Below are 17,260 nucleotides of genomic sequence, written 5' to 3'. Positions count from 1 at the left end.
GTGTGTGAGTGTGTGTGTGTGTGTGAATGAGTGAGGGAGGGAGCGATAGGGGGACACAGTCCCCAGGACAGATTGCTGCCACCATGGCCATGACGTCACGACCTGCTTTGGTCAGACACCTCAAATAAATAACTTTTTTTTCAACTCAAAAGACGCAAATATGGTGGATGTTACAAAAGCAAACGTTCTCGACATCCACAATGAGTCCATTCCACCTTAAAAAGCTGTCTCGACAGACTGTACACACGTTTCCTGAAAACGCCCCGTGTAAGGGCGAGAACGAAAACTCGAGTGACTCTGAATAATAATAATAATGATAAGGCGGCGTTGTTTATCCAAAGGAGAGGGGTTGGACATCGGCACAAGACTTCTGTGCCAAACATTTTTCCATTTGCTCCCCTCTCAGTAAACCTACCAGCACTACCCCGCGTACCCTCACTGCGCTGCCGACCAAGGTCAGCAACAGTGACCGCCAACGGGAGCTGTCAAGGCGGCAGCAGCCCTCCGAGGACCCCGGCAGGTCTATAACCTGGGATTAGGATCAACAGGCTAAATAAAGGACTGTCGGATGGATGAAAGCCCCGGAGTGGAGGAGTGAACGAGCTGAAGTTATTCTAACGTAAAGGCTGTGAGAACTAGGTGACACCATGCTGAGAAACCCGGGGACCTATGCGAACAAGAAAAGGAAGAAGCCCGCCCTCAAACAGTAAGACTTTTTACTGTTTTACTGTTTACCTTATAATAATAGCAGTTACCGCTGTTGATAACAACATTATGAGCACACGTGTTAGCGTTAGGGTGACGGTAGGCTTCACTTTGGGCAAAAAGCCGTAAGCAGGAACTAACTTGTAGTTCACTTTAAATCTCTGTGCAGTATAGAAAGGTGACTGAAGTTCAACACTGCTTTGCTTTTATAAGTGCGACACTCTCGGTTACTTCGCTGTCAAGTTATGAAATCAACCTGTGGTGGAAATGACAGATTAAACCAGTTAAGGTGGACTGTGTTCTCCCGTTATCGCCAAGTCAGCTGTGTGTAATTATAAAGCCGTATACTTGTAAGGTTTGCTGAAATGTGGTGCTGTGTTTCTGAGACGGCGTGTGAGGGTTCCTCCTTTAGGACCACCTTAAGAATGCGCCTCCATGCTGGATCTGGCATGGATATCTTGCCCTCGCGCATTAATCACAATCAAGTTTGAGAGTCGGCTGCTGCTCTCACGCGATGCTCCGGGGAGGGCGGGGTGGAGGAAGGGGAGCGCGAGCCTCTGATGTTATTGTAATGTGATACGGCCTCGCGCCGTGTGCGTCTTTCTCGCTCTTTTCCACACTATTGTTTGGCGTTTCTAGCTTTTAATGCTCAGTTACACGAACACGCGGGTACTTAAATTACTTTGACATACTTCTGTTTTTGTTAACCAGATGTATGAAAAGTAAGCCACCGCCTCTGATCATTTCATTGCGAGTTTTCTTACTTTCAGTTACTTTTGTTTATTGTGACTTTCTGTGCGTTACAAATTACATACGCGAGAGAGTCTTTTAGTGTAAGCTTTTGATGGTTTAGCACTGATGAAAATCTGCGTCTGTGTATTAAAGTTTCTGCCTGCAGGTTATTGTGCTGTGATAGGCCCTGTGTGTGTGTGTTCCTGTCTATCTTTGTGAGCACCGAAATCTGCATTCTACTATACTTGAGAACCAACAGTCACTTGTGAGGACACACCCACGGTCCTCACAAGTTTGAAGCATTTTTGAGGCTCAAAATGTGGTTTTAGTGTCAGGGTTACAGTTAGGTTATGGTCAGGGGAAGGGGCTAGATAAAGCATTGTGTCAATGAAGGTCCTGACTAAGATAGCTGAACGGGCTTCTGTGTGTGTGTCTGTGTGTGTGTAGGGGGGGTTAACTCTGGGTACTATGGCCTTTTCTGTTTAGTTTTTTTCTTGTGAACCTTATTATACAGCAGATTGTTACACTAGCGTGACCTATATAGTCAAATTTCCTAAATACCAACTTCCAAGACTTCCATGCAAATTCAAAACGTGCACAATAGCAGCTGGCTGTGGACCCATCGATACATTAACCACCGACATGTTTTCAGACATTGGCCAACTCAGGTTTAGTCTAATAATGAGGTGGTAATACTAGAGTCATCAACTAGCCTTGTTTATGACTTTTACTCTAACTGTATTTGTGAGGGGACGTTGGTGACACTTGTGCTTTTAGAGTTAGAATCCTGTTAATTTCACTGTAACACGGTTGGGCTGAATTATCTTAATACATCAGAAGGATAAATATGTTGGAATACACAAACAGTAAAACTGGATTTATTTCTTCTTACATTGTATTTGGTCACTAACAAAAGCCGGTTACTTAAATAGTGATAAGTGTGTTGCTCTAAGTTACAGTAATAAAGATGCATGAAACATCATTTTACATAAATAGCAGACATTTGTAGAAAAAGACATTGAATTGAACAAATGCTACTGAAAGTGACATTTTTATGTGTTTGTATGTAACCTCCCCTACCTCCTGGTTATAACTGTGTTTTGGGAGTGTGCCCGTAACCAAGAGGAAAATTAGAGGGCTGCACAAATATTCATAGAACTGCAGTTATGTTCAGCAGCTGTAGTTGTATTCAAATAAGATGCTTTTCAAAAAACTGCAATGCTAACCCTTCCTAATGTAGGGAAAGTGTTTCAGCTCTGCTTTAAGTATTCAGACTATAGTAAAATCTTCTGTCTGCAGCTCTGGGACTCCTGTGCAAACGGAGTCAGCTCCATAAACTGTTAAACACAGATGCTGAGAGTGAACACTGTGGGTTTGATGTGTCTGATTATACCGATCTGGTTTATTGTGTATGGGCTGTTCCCGGTGTAAATCCCAAACTAAAGAGTCGGCCTGTGTGTAGACGTCTGTGTTTCTGAAAGTGTGGGCTGTGCAGTGAGGACTGAGGTTTCCTGGACGGCCAGCTGTGCTCAGCTGCACAAAGGACCCATTGAGCCTGACTGTAAAAAGCTGTGGTCAGTGCACAGGGACATTCCACGGCAGATCTGTCCATCCACAATCTGTTTTATCATCCATATTCTTACCATGTATGTTGCCAGTCTCCTTTGCCATTGTCTATTATGTTAAATATTCTGCATTTTCCAAGTTTATTCTGTGTGAAAGCAACATTGTTCACACGCTTCCTGATTTCTTTTGTTTTGTTTGTCACACTTAGATGTCATTTCATCTAATAAATATTAATATTATACATTTATTATAGAAAAAAAGGAATCATAACCTACCTGGCCACATGTGAAAGTAGTTGCTCCCTAAACCTGACACCTGGTTGTGTGAACTGTAGTCAGGCTTTAATGATAACTGCCAACGAGCCTTTCACAGCGGTGTGGAAGAGGAAGCCACACGGAGGATTTCCAAGCATGGATGGTCATGTTTGAGCATCTCAGTCAGAGGTGGGTCCAGACTTTGATTGGCCACTTTAAAACCTCCAAGCACATTTTCTGTGCATTCTATCAAACACATTCACACACCAACAGATGCATCACAGAGAAACTTGGGATTCAACATCTTGGCCAAGGATACGTTGGCATGCAGACTGGAGTAGCCAGGGACTGAGCCAGTAACCTTCCAGTTAGCAGATGACCTGCTCTACCTGTGGAGCTTCTTTTTGGTGTGTTTTAGGGCTGGGCGATATATCGAGTTTTTTAAAAATATCGATATATTTTCATACGAGATATAAGATGTGACAATATCGTTTATATCGATATAGTCTATGTTACGTTATAATTATACTTGTGGAGCCGCAGGTTTGCCTCTCTTTCGTCCACTTTTGTCTCTACGCAACGTTACTCGGCCTCGCCTCTCCTTCACTGAACACAACTCCGCCTCCCCCATAACTTCACCTGCAGGCAATAACAAGATGAAAGCGGAAAATCTCCATTAGCGAGTTACCGTGCGTGGGGCTGGACGGCGTCAACGTGTTAGCGAGCTAACCACGCTAATGACATGCAGCCAGGAGGAGCTGCACGGCCTAAAATCCTTTCATTTTCTCAAAACTCGACAGTGCGCCTTATGTATGAATTCTGGTTGTGCTTGATGGCCGCGAACCGATTTTATGTGGGACACAGCGCTCAGCAATCTGTCAAAAAATGTTTTAATATGACTTTGCTAAGCTACGGAGCTGCACCGCTTGATGGATTGTCGGAGGATTACGGCTACAGAGGAGGAGCCTCGCGGAGTGATACGTACTGTGTGTGTATAAGGAGCACAAACGGCACCTGTTCAGAGACGTGGTGCAGCTGTGAAATCTGTCTGTCTTTGTTATTGTGCTCAGTGTCGTATTATTCAATTATACGCGGGTCCACTGTACGATTCATAACCACACTTTATTTTCTTGTTCTTGCTCTGCCCCACATAACATAACATTCTATACAGAAACACACCGGTCTCGCCCTCTAGCTGCCATCAGCCTAACTACACTGACCGGCTGCATTAACATCTACTGTACAATGCAATTACACCACATCTCCCCTTTCTAGAATCAATGGGTAGACTACCATTGACTCACCAGACCTTAGAGGGTTATTCTGCCTCTGTGGCTGGAAGGTCTGGTCCTGCGCTTACCTGTAAGGAATACTATATAATGAAAATCTTAACTCTAATTAACCCGTTAAGTAACACAAATTCTTACATGCTAACTTGTCACACCCCCTGCATTTCCCAACTTCTGAACATGCATATTTGAAAATGACAACCTTTTAGCTTTTACACTTTTACCCATATTGTGCAAACAATACTACGAAAGAGGGGTATTCTTGTATAAAACAGTCCTTTCCATCTTATCCGTTATAAGTCCAATCTGGTTGGTCTCACAACCACTCTTCCGGATCTGGTTCTGGGTGTAGATGGAAGCTCTGGAGAAACTGTCTCTGGCATGTCCGTGGAGCACTGCTCCCCGGCTTCTGCAGATTCTGGCTCCCCATTATTGCTCTCAGTTTGGTCTGGAGAGTGTTTCATGGGAACAAGATGCCGACGATTCCGCCTAATTGTCCCACGAGGTCCCTCCACGAGATATGATCGTGGTGTGGAGTGGCTGCCAATAACTGTGCCGCTGGCTCTCTGGTCTGTTATCCACACTTCTTGGCCTGGAGTGAGCCTGTTGAGGCTGCGTGCGCGATGACGAAGGTTATATGACTGTGCCTCTTTAGTCCTCCTCTCCTTTTCCCTCCGGGTGACAGCCACACTATCAGGAAGTGCGGGGTCTAGCAGAGATGGCAGTATTGGCACTGTGGTGCGAAGCCGTCTCCCCATCAAGAGTTGGGCTGGACTATAGTCATTCTGCAGTGGGGTGGCTCTGTAAGCGAGCAGAGCCAAGTGTGGATCAACAGCTTTCCGCAATAGATTCTTGACACTCGTTCGGCTTCGCCATTGCTTTGGGGATATTTCGGGCTGCTTGTAATGTGACAGAAGCCATACACTTTTGCAAATGTCTCAAAAGCTGCCCCTGAAAACTGTGGCCCATTATCTGTTACCAGCTGCTCGGGGATCCCATGTCGTGCAAAAATCCCTTTGAGATGATGGATCGCGTCCTCTGACCTTGAAGGTGTGAGAGGGGCAATCTCAACAAATCTTGAGGCATAATCCACGACAAGAAGGTAGGTTTTCCCTCTCAGCATAAACAGATCGGCTCCTAGCTTTTGCCACGGCCGCCCCGGATACTGTGATGGCATCAGCGGTTCTGTGTGGTTTTCTCTCACTTGGCAACATGTCCGACAGTTAAGGACAAGCTCATTTATCTGCTGGCTTAGCCCTGGCCACCAAACCGACTGTCGTGCTCGCTGTCTGCACTTAACCACTCCCTGGTGACCTTCGTGCAGTCTGGTGAGCACATCAATTCTCATAGTTGCAGGTATAACCAACCTGTCCCCTTTGATTAGCAGACCATCATGTACGGTGAGGAACGCCCGTTCTGCCCAGTACAGTCTTAGCGCTGGTTCGCTGTTGAAATGTGTGGGCCATCCTTCCTCACACAGCTGCATCACGCGACGCTGTCCCTCTTCAGCTCTTCTCTCAGCTGCTCCAAGAAATTGTTGCTAGCTGGCAGATTGTCCATCAACATGTCCACGTAAATATTTGTGCTCTCCAACAACTCCTTGTCTTGAAGTGTTTCTTTTGCTTTCACTGGAGATCGTGAGAGCGTGTCAGCTGTCCACAGGTGTTTGCCTGGTACATGCGAAATCGAGTAGGAATATCGCATGAGGCGCATCCTAAAGCGTTGAATTCTGGGAGGGAGCGCATCCAGAGTTTGTGCCCCCAGCAGACTTAGCAGCGGCTTATGGTCTGTCTCCATTTGAAAGTGTTTGCCAATAAGAAAGTTGCGGAACCGCTCACAAGCCCAGGTCAGACCTAAAGCCTCCTTTTCAACCTGAGCGTATCTCTGTTCTGTTGCAGTGAGGGAGCGTGACGCGTAGGCAACGGGTCTCCACTCCTCATCCCGTCTTTGAAGCAACACACCCCCTAAGCCATACGATGATGCGTCTGCTGACACCTTGCAGTCACGGCTTGGGTCATACATGGCCAACACTGGCGGTGATGTGAGCGCATCCTTCAGGTTCTGAAATGCTCTAGCCTGGTCAATGTCCCATCTCCAGCAGTTTTTCTTAGACAGTAAGTCTCTTAGAGGTTTGTCCTTCTCTGCGAGCTGTGGGATAAACTTTCCAAGCTGGTTAACCATTCCCAGAAAGCTCCTTAACTCACTCACACTTTGTGGCTCCTTCATCTCCCTCACAGCCTGGGTCTTGCTTGGGTCAGGGCTGATACCGCTGGCTGAGAGAACATGCCCTAAAAACGTCACCTGCTGTTTCGCGATGTCGCACTTGTTAATGTTCAGGGTGATGCCAGCTTTTTGGATCCTGCCCAGCACAGCGTGTAGGCGAGAGTCATGCTCTTCCTGCGTTCTGCCCCAGACCAGCACGTCGTCCATGTGGCAAACCACCCCTTCCATACCATCTGTGACCTCTGTGACCATCCTGTTCTGGAAATGCTCCGGTGCTGAAGCAATCCCAAAGGGCAGTCTCTTGAAGTAATAACGCCCAAACGGTGTGATGAAAGTGGTGTATTTGGCTGAGTTTTCCGTCAGAGGTATCTGCCAAAACCCCATGTTAGCGTCCAGCTTGCTGAATATGCTGGCACCAGCCAATCTGCCCAATGTTTCCTCCACCGATGGCAGTATGTACTTCTCTCGACACACAGACTCATTGAGGTGTGTAAGGTCGACACATATGCGTACATCTTCTGTCTTCTTCGGTACCACCACCATGCCTGAGCACCAATCAGTTGGCTCCTCAATCCTGCTGATCACCCCTAGTTCTTCCATACGGGCCAGCTCCTGCTTAACTTTGTCCATCAGAGGCAACGGGATTCTCCGTGGCGTCTTCAAGGAAAAAGGTTGAGCTCCAGGTTTCAGTTTGATGTCGTACGGCTGACGTACTTCACCGAGACCACTGCACAGCTTTGGGTAGCACTTTTTAAGCGTCTCTATAGTTATGCTCTCCAGACGAGCCACAAGCTCCAGCTTGCTAATAGCAGGTCTCCCCAGCAAAGCAGTGTGCAGGTGTCTGATGACAAAGACATCCTCAAGTATTTCTTTGTCTCCCTTCCTCAGTGCAAGCTCACTGACACCAACGACATCCAAACGACTCCTCCCGGGACCCAGCAGAGCCTTGGTTGGTTTGTGGAGACTGGGGGGTGGTTGTGTCTGTAGAGCTCCTTAAACACCTTAAGGGGTAGGACTGTCACATCGGCTCCTGTATCAATTTTAAATGACACGTTTTTGTTGTTTATGCTTAAGTCGACAGTCCACGGCTCACCCTCACACTTAACACTGCCCAGGAACAAACCATGTTCATCCTCTTCAACCTCATGCACTGTTTTTGGTGCCCTGCATACACGCCTGTAATGTCCTTTCTTTCCACATGCATGGCATTTCACTTCATTCGCTGGACAATCCTGCTTTGAATGGGATGGAGCGCCACCACATTTCTGACAGGTTGGCCCTTTTCTGCCATCTTCTCGGAATCCACGTGTTTTAGCTTGACGACTATCAGTCTGGAGCAGTTTGGTTCTAACAGGCTTACGACTGATTTTATGCACTCTATCTACTGACTTAGCATCGCTAGCCTCACCTCTAGAGTCACCTCGCAAGGAGGATTGTTGTCGCTTTACCTCTTCACTTTGCCTCGCCATGTTGATAGCCCTCTGCAAAGTCAAATCTGGGTCAAGCTGCATGCGTTCTGACAGCCGTTTGTCCGTGAGACCGACAACGAGCCTATCCCGTATCAGCTCATCATGTAGCACTCCATAGTTGCAATGTTCTGCTAGCGCATACAGTGCTGTCACAAAAGCATCCACTGTCTCATTGTCTCCCTGTCGGCGCATATTGAATTTGGCGCGCTCATAGATCACATTTTTCTTCACAATGAAAAAAGCCTGGAAACCATCACGTACCCCCTCGTACGTTGTCCTTTGCTCCGCTGTTAAACTCAGACCGCGAAGCACATCGTCCGCCTCAACTCCCATGCAGTAAATCAACGTGTTGACTTGGTTTTCCTCCGAGCTGACGTTCAAATTACTGGCGAGACGGAATCTCTCGAACCTCCGTATCCATTTGGACCACTCCTGCGGTTTTGAAAAGTCGAAGGATTCCGGTGGCTGGATGCTGAATGTCGCGCTCGGCCCCGCCGGTGCTCTCTGTGCAGTCTCATCCGCCATATTCTCCCCTCGTTATCCCGCGAGCTCCGCCAGACACAGGTTCGTTCAGTCGAGGTTATATGGATCAGTACAGGACTTCTGACACCATGTCGTATTATTCAATTATACACGGGTCCACTGTACGATTCATAACCACACTTTATTTTCTTGTTCTTGCTCTGCCCCCACATAACATAACATTCTATACAGAAACACACCGGTCTCGCCCTCTAGCTGCCATCAGCCTAACTACACTGACCGGCTGCATTAACATCTACTGTACAATGCAATTACACCACACTCAGCGTCTATTAGTTTACATTTTGACTGCACAATTGCGAGCTTTTTGTTATGCACAAAAACAACATTGTTTTCTTTTATTTATGGACCATGATTATTTAATAAATGCTGATAATTTATTTTTGAGTAATTTCTTCATGTACATCTATGCTGTATGTAAATAAAAGTGCCCGTGTGACATCTGGGACACAGTGTGACTAAGAACTCTCTTTTTGTTCTTAACTTATAGCTTAAAAAAAAAAAATCGAGATATATATCTTATATCGCCATCCAGCTAAAAAATATCGAGATATGAATTTTGGGTCATATCGCCCAGCCCTAGTGTGTTTCATTGTCCTGCTGCATAAACTGAACGCACTTGAGGTTCAGGACACAAACTGATGATTGGACATTCTTCTGTGTGTGTGTGTGTGTGTGTGTCCTTTACTTTTTTCACCGCTGGTCATTTTTGTTAGTAAAGAAGTGAGGTGTGCTTGGGGAGGGCAGAGTGGTACGGAGATACATGAGGCTGGCTCATGCTGTAAAGTGGCTCAGGGCGCTCAGGGTAATCAAAACCTGTAAAACGTCTGAAAACAGAACTGAATTCATTGTTTATCACATCTATCAAACACAAAATGAGCCTTTACAGACTAAGAATATTAACACGAAGAAATGTACATTTATATCCACAGCTCCATCCTGGACTATCTTACAGGTGTCCCTTATCAGATTGGTCCAAAAAGGTGGAGCTCTTGACTAGATTACAAGTGCTGCTAGTACCAATCAAAGTTGAGCCATATTAGGCAAAGCTCTGTGATTGGCTCTGTGTGTTTGAACAGGAGACGCGCCAGAGGCATCCTGACAGAGCAGGTGAAACACGAGCACTGAGATGAGTCTGGTTCCATGGTAGTGTGTAGGGCTCCTTACCTGCTGCTCTCTCTGTGTGTGAATGTGTACTCAACACAGACTAAGTGGATTAAAGGTTCAGTGTGGTGGTTCCAGTGAGTGACGATGGATTAAAGGTGTGCGCTTTATAGCATCAGCATGCGTTCGCTGCAGTGAGCAGTTGTGTCCTTATTAATGGGGATAATATACTTGCAGTGCAAACATTTCTTTTGACTTGTAATCTAAAGGGATTGTGAAAAACACAGAGACATGCTGATAAGAGGTGTGGCAGGACGTTACCCTTTGTTCTGTGGCCTTTGTTTCGATTTTCACTTGTACACAAACAGTGCACGCTTTTAACCTTTTTTTATTATTTTCCCCGAAAGGAAAGGATGTAGCCACCAAACACACACAGAGAAGTGTTCCCTAATGACTCACGTCTGTTTCATGTTGAGGTGTCACAAGATAAAGTGCAAATAATATGTATGCTGTCAACACTACCATTCAGCAGAAATACCAATGTGTGTACAGAAAATATGCACAATAAATGTGGAGTGCATCAAATATAACCAGCAGGGTGCAGGTCAGAGAGCTGCAGAGTCATTTCTGCGTCCCGTGTGCCTTCAGAGCAGCTGCCTGCCTCCGTGCTTTACTCCCAGAGTGAAAGACGAGGGCTCAAAGTGGGAAAGCAGTCCCACCCTGGAGCCTTTTAAAGCTCCTGCACAGGTCTGGCCTGAGGAAACTTTTCATCCAAATCCCTACCAACATTCAGTGCGTTAATGTCACATTTCTATAAAAAGCTTTTAAAATGTTCTCCTAAAACTTTGCAATCAGGGAGCAAAACTATTTGAACTGACACATAATTAATCTTCAAAAACTCCTCCTGTTCCTCCCACCACCAAAAACACAGTGTTCCCACTGATTATGACTTAAACACAGGATTAATGCTGAAGATGAAATTATTACTGAAGAGGTTTCCTCTGATTCTATCGTTTCTCTTTATAGCGATGTCGGGCATAGTACTAGTTCATTCAGGCTACTTTAGCTCACACAGTCCTCAGATCTCAGCTGATGCCCTCCAACGTACCTAAATGGTTATTTCATGCAGGCCATGCTACTCAAGCTGTTTCTGTGCATCTGCAAGCCATTTTGCAACCCACCTCAGGGCTCTAGACTAACTTTTTGACATGGGCGCACCGGTACACCTAACTTTAAAAATTTAGGCGTACCGGCACAAAAGTTAGGCGCACTCAAATTTTTCAACCGCATCGCTTAACACCGCAGTTTTACATGTGCACTTTCTTTGGGGGGGGAAGTCCATACAGACAATATTAATTTCTAAATTATTAACTAACAAACTTGTGCTTAAAGTGCTTTGTCAATATTGTAGAAAATGTTAAACTTAATCATCATCTTGGCCTCCTCTGACGACCTGTTTGCTGCTGTCTGCTGCTGAAAGGCTGTGGGGAGAGGGGACACTTGGGCAGTGCATTTACTGCAGCATATAATGTGTTTTCAGGATACACTGTACTTTTTCAGCATTCAAATATTGATGTCACCATGTCAGAGCACTGGCTATGAATTTCAGACAGATCAGGCCTTAACTTAACAAAAAAGTTATCAATAGTTCTTTTCATCTTTTCTTATTACCCACAGCTACAGTACATCCACTTCTCTCAGGCCTAGGCTGCTCACTAGGGCTGAGTATCATCACTGATTTCTATAATCCATTCAATTCCGGTTCTCAAAGTCCTGATTTGATTCAATTTAGCCTCAGACAGTCAGAAATATTATAATTCTGATCATTTATCAGCACTGATACACATGAGACTTCATCAGAATTGTGAAAATCACAGCAGATGCCTTTGTGTGAAAGTAACTGAGAATAAAACACAGGAAAACATGAAGGAGATTTTCCTGGTCTGGCTTTTTATAGCAGATAACCTTAAAAATATTCTGCAATTTTGCATAATTTTAAGAAATTTAAATTTCTTCAGTATTGAACAGCAGAAATTAGGCTTTCTTGTCCGAGGTCATTTAAGTGAAAAAAGAAAAAGCGCTGTAAACAACGCTAGACTGGTGGGTAATAAGCGAATGAATAATGCAGAAAACAGATTTGAGACGGGAAACTGTTCCTGAAGTACAGAGAGAGAGAGAGCTGTGCAGGAAGTGTGATTTTTATCGTGGTGGAAGCAAAACAGCAAAAGTCAGAGGGAATTCATGACGACATTGATCAAATGTGAAGCGCAGTTTGCTGCTTCTTTTGCTGCAGGCTCGGTGAATTTTGGTTGGAGAGAGGCAAAACCTGCAGCTCAGAATCAGCGCAAAAAGACGTAAACACAGCGCGGACCCGAAGAATCGCTAAGCTCCGACAGCGTGTCTGTCTACGGGCCGTCGGGTGAGAAAGCCGAGAAAGACGAAGCTGATTCTGATGTGTTGGGTCCGCTCCGTGTTTAGGTCTTTGTGTGGAATCCGTTAATGAATTGATATCGCTTTATTCAAGCTACTCACCTCTCTCTTCCACCTGCACTTTCAACTGGACCACGGCCAATCAGAGAGGTCCCGCCCCTGACTATCTCTGATTGGTTTAGTCCACGATAGGGGCATAATGTGTGTCTGTTGTTGACCACACGGAGAGTTACAGAGATTTTTTTTTGTTACCGGAACAGTTGGTCGCACCTGTGCGACCAAATATTTATTTTTAGTCGCACCACTGAAAAATTTGGTCGCATTTGCGACCAAATTGGTCGCACTCTAGAGCCCTGCACCTCTACCACAGCTCATCCTTTCATGCTGTTTCTGACTTAATGTTACATCTTGTTGTCACTAATGTTTGAGCTTTTCTGTGCTGGGGATCTCCTCGTGTGATTCAGTGGATACAGACAGGTCACAACGCACAGCCGCAGATGGGAATAACCATGTTCTTTCAGCTCTCGTGGTCCTGACTCCAGTATTGTCACTGTCACTCATTTGTCATGTCTCTGTCTTTTTTCACATGTATGTAGAACACGTGGGATTTAGTGTAAGTATTCTTTTTCCTCTGTCGAGGACACTCTTCTGCTTCCAGTTTTGCCACCTGTGTTTGTCAGCATGTGTTTCATACTTTTGCACCACCGAGTCATCCTTCTGCATCTGGCAGACGCGCTGCCTGTTCAGAGCAGACAAATGAGCATCAGCGCTGCCTTACAGCTGAGACGGAGGACTCTGGGTTCATATCCCTGCTTTGCCCTGTTGAGATGAGGAATCCTAACAGATATGCTAAAACATCTTCTTTTTATACGGGCGATCGTGGCTTAAGAGTTGGGAGTTCGCCTTGTAATCGGAAGGTTGCCGGTTCGAGCCCCGGCTTGGACAGTCTCGGTCGTTGTGTCCTTGGGCAAGACACTTCACCCGTTGCCTACTGGTGGTGGTCAGAGGGCCCGGTGGCGCCAGTGTCCGGCAGCCTCGCCTCTGTCAGTGCGCCCCAGGGTGGCTGTGGCTACAATGTAGCTGCCATCACCAGTGTGTGAATGTGTGTGTGAATGGGTGGGTGACTGGATATGTAAAGTGCTTTGGGGTCCTTAGGGACTAGTAAAGCGCTATATAAATACAGGCCATTTACCATTTACCATTTATACAGCGAGTCCCCAGATGTCTTCAACCCTGTGATCCATGGCAAAGCAAAGTGGAAAAAATGCTTCTGAACGCTGCCTTTTGTGTGTGCTAGCATTTCTTGAGAGTGAAGTCAGGCTTGCACCATTTGTGGGAAGGTACAGCTCGGGTAAGTCGAGTTAGTGCTGCAGGAGGAAATTTAATAACCTGCCATTAACCAGAGTTTTGGTAAAGAGAGAAAGACAGCCACAAACTCTAAATATGCTACAGTAGTAGTTGAAGGGGATGTTACTGGTAAACCAAGTGGTTTAATGTGATTAGACTAACACAGTTTACTGATCGGTTCCACTTCATAAGAAAAGATTTGAAGAAAAGCCTCCGGCTGTAGAGACACAGCTGTTCCCTGACGAGTCTGTTCATATGAATTGAACTCTTTCATGTTGAGGTGTCACAGTATCCGGTCGTTAAGTGATGACGTGACGAATCCTGCTTCCGGGCCTAAAGTAGTTTAATATGGCTTTTGTGTTGTGTTGTATGCATTTTCTTCTATTTGATCTCAAAAAGCTCCTAAAACAGTCAGTGATCCCTGTTGACCTCCCTCGGCTTTTATTACCGCTAATCATTTATTTAAGCTCAGTTTTTAAAACCTTAGGATGTAACTACAGCCCAGCCCATGCAGCAGTATATGAATGACTAACCTCGTATTGTGGATGGATTATCTCAGTTGTTCTCCTGGCTGAAGTTTGGTCCTTTTACAGCATCCTGCCATGCGATTACATTTGTTCCTGACCACCGAGAACACTCACGTTAACTTTTATCGAGTGGGGAAAAAGTTAGCTTGTTTATATTATGCTAACATAGCTGTGTCGCTAGCGGTCACGTAGCACATCATTATATACCAGCTAGCCCAACTTCAGTAACCCTACAAACGTCACTGCTGTTTAGTTTTCTGTCTTCATTTATGCTGGAAGTGATAACAGAGCTGTACGTTTGAATTTGTTTCCAAAACCCCGCAGTCAGGACATGCTATATTGTATTTAGATAGAAGCTAGCGAGCTAACTCCCTGCTAACTTCTAACTCCGTTAAATGTCATAAATTCCGTTTTCATGGATGCCTGGGTGTTAAACTCAATTCTTACACCTGGTAGAGCAGAACGCTGATCATTTTATTAAAGATGAAAGACTTTAGACAGTTTTTCAACTCTCAGTAATGCCATAGTGATCGTTTGATATATGGACCTGCAGCGGAGTTTAGACCCAGACACGGCTAGTGACGTCAGACTGAACAACCGGATAATGACCGTAACTGCAAAATTAATTACAAATAATATGTCGATAATATACATATTATAAAAATGTAAAGCAACAGTAATTATCTGGTTGGCGCTCCATCCTGGTCCTTTTTGGTGGCGCCATCCACCATAAAGCACAGAAAAGAATAAGAAAAGGAGGACGCATGACTACCACAGTGCAAAGATACACTGGGAGAGCTGCTAGAGCAGGTCATCTGCTAATCGGAAGGTTGATGGTTAAATCCCTGGCTAATCCAGTCAAATATCCTTGGGTCAGATACTAACCCCAAGCTGCTCTCCAATGCCGAGTGTGACTGTTAGATAGAAATGGTGCTTGTATGAATGTATAAAGTGCTTTGAATGCTCCGGGAGGGTAGAAAGAATCAACACATTTACCATTTCCTGTAGGAGATGTAGAAACTGTTGAATCAGCAGAAGAGATAACCTCGGTTGGTAGACAGCACAACTCCAAGTGAATAACTGCCGGCATCAGGAAGTGGACGGGAAGCTGAAAAAAGTGACGAGTAATGAGAGTAATGAATACCACTGATTGAGACATGACCTGGTAGCAAACCGGGCAACCAGAGCCTGAAATGTGACTCGCCATGAGTCTGTTGCCATGAGTGTGGATGCAGCTTAAGGCAAACCCTAGTTTAACCTGTCGTAATATTATTGTGGAAGTTTTGTAAAATGGTAAATGGCCTGCATTTGTGTAGCACTTTACACTACATTCAGTCATCCACACAATCACACACATGATTTTTTTTACTCATTAATAATGAATCCTGCTCAGTTTAAGGTTTTCAGACAGACTCACATCAAGTCATGGTTCATGGCTAGAGTTGCTGGGGGTCAGTTGACACTACGCTGGTGTCAGTTATAAGAATTAATCCATGTCTGAAATATGTGATTTATCACAAGAAAGACCGTTTAGAACAATCTCTAAAATACATTGGTTAGTTAAATCCCAGGTTATTGTTCAGCACAGAAGTAGGAGGGAGAACATGGAAGAAGTCATCCTGATCATTTGTTTCCATATCAGTCAGTGTGTGCTTCAATGGTCACAACATAAATCAAGTGATTGTTTCTGTCAAGCTGACAGTTTCTGTTTTATTACTGGATATTCAGCTGTCATTTATTTTCTGACATAAACATGTATGTAGAGATTATACAGCTGTTTTTAAATAGTGAACATATATAACGATCTAAAATCTTAATTCTGGATGTTACAAGTTTAACCCTTTAGAGCCGGTCGGAGCGGGCACGCTCTGTTTTGCGTAACTATTTTTAAATCCCGGTAGCTCTGCAACCACGTAAGCTAGCGCAAAATTTTTTTTTGCATATGAAACCGGAGGAGTTGTACTTACATCTTATGCCATCAGCTTGTCCTCGGTCACGGTTTCCTTCCACATAAAGCTTTGCAAAAACTGCATAAAAAGCGCTTGCAGGAACAAAAACATAATATTCCAGAAACACGCTTTACCGATCCGATCAGCTGTCCATAACACTTCCTACGTTGGAATAGACGTCAGCGCGAACTTTTGCATTTCCGCCATTACCTGCCCGAAACCGGAAGTGACGTCATTTTCGCGTAAATGTAGTCTTTTTTGCGATCAGGGCCTCAGGGCCTATACTGCTCTTTTTAAAAGTTATCTTTGACTTTATGACTTTCTGTGTCGTTTCTGGGATGCTTAGGACTCATACTGCACTGCTGGAAATAGTTTATTTTGATGCATATGCTGCTTTTTTGCAAATTTGCACTATAATATTTATTTTTGTTTTTCCTGCAGTATATAAAAATTGGTGTATTTCAAAAATAAAACTATGAAGACACTCAAAATAAATTTCCTGTGGTGGGGAAACTATTTTGTGCAACTTTTTTGTATTTACAGTTTTGAGGGATAAGTCTCTTAAATTTCTCTAACTACAAATATATGTTAAAAAATCAAAAACGATTTTCAATTTTTTGTAGTTTATTGCACTTTTTTGCAATTTATGTAATTACTATGCACTTAATGAATACATATTATTAAAATCTGGGCTATAATGGTTGTATTGATGTATAGCAACTTGAAATGCTCCCAAAAATGGCTCCACAGCATGTAAAAATATAATATAAGCTCTGGCGGACTTGGTTCTATGGTAGGTCTTAAAGGGTTAAAGTGTTGTAGAAGAAGACAAAATATAAGAGTAGGGTCTTTGATCATTTCCACATAAATAAAGCAAAAGCTTTGTAGCATTCATGACTGACTATAACTCGTAGTTTCGTGACGTAGGCCATGTTGGGCTTACGCTGCTGGAACCTGAAACAGCATCTGTCACAAATTTGGTTTCATGTTTACTGTCTGAACTGCAGGATTGTCATTCCTGAGACTTCTCACGCTTTTGCTCCATCTGGTGATCCTGGCACGAGTGAGCTGCCGTGTAGACTTAAGCAGGTGGTTGTTTTCTGAACATTTGGCGGTATTTCT

At 44.4% G+C, this 17,260-nt stretch overlaps 1 protein-coding gene across 2 annotated transcripts in view; it reads left to right on the top strand.

Annotated features, from left to right (window-relative positions):
* The first annotated feature begins 218 nt into the window (after window positions 1-218).
* LOC113007349 (aryl hydrocarbon receptor-like) overlaps window positions 219-17,260 on the top strand; it is a 44,309-nt gene continuing 27,267 nt past the window's right edge. Inside the window, exon 1 of one of the 2 annotated variants that reach the window (XM_026143795.1) lies at window positions 219-706. In XM_026143795.1, coding sequence (XP_025999580.1) covers window positions 648-706 — 59 coding nt within the window. In that variant the 5' untranslated portion in view covers window positions 219-647. The remainder of the gene's footprint in view (window positions 707-17,260) is intronic. The other variant, XM_026143796.1, reaches the window with a different exon arrangement.

Source organism: Astatotilapia calliptera, chromosome 16 (assembly GCF_900246225.1).
Source record: "Astatotilapia calliptera chromosome 16, fAstCal1.2, whole genome shotgun sequence".
Lineage (NCBI taxonomy): Eukaryota > Metazoa > Chordata > Actinopteri > Cichliformes > Cichlidae > Astatotilapia > Astatotilapia calliptera.
Note: the sequence above shows the minus strand (reverse complement) of the source record. Positions and strands in the feature narration are given on the sequence as shown.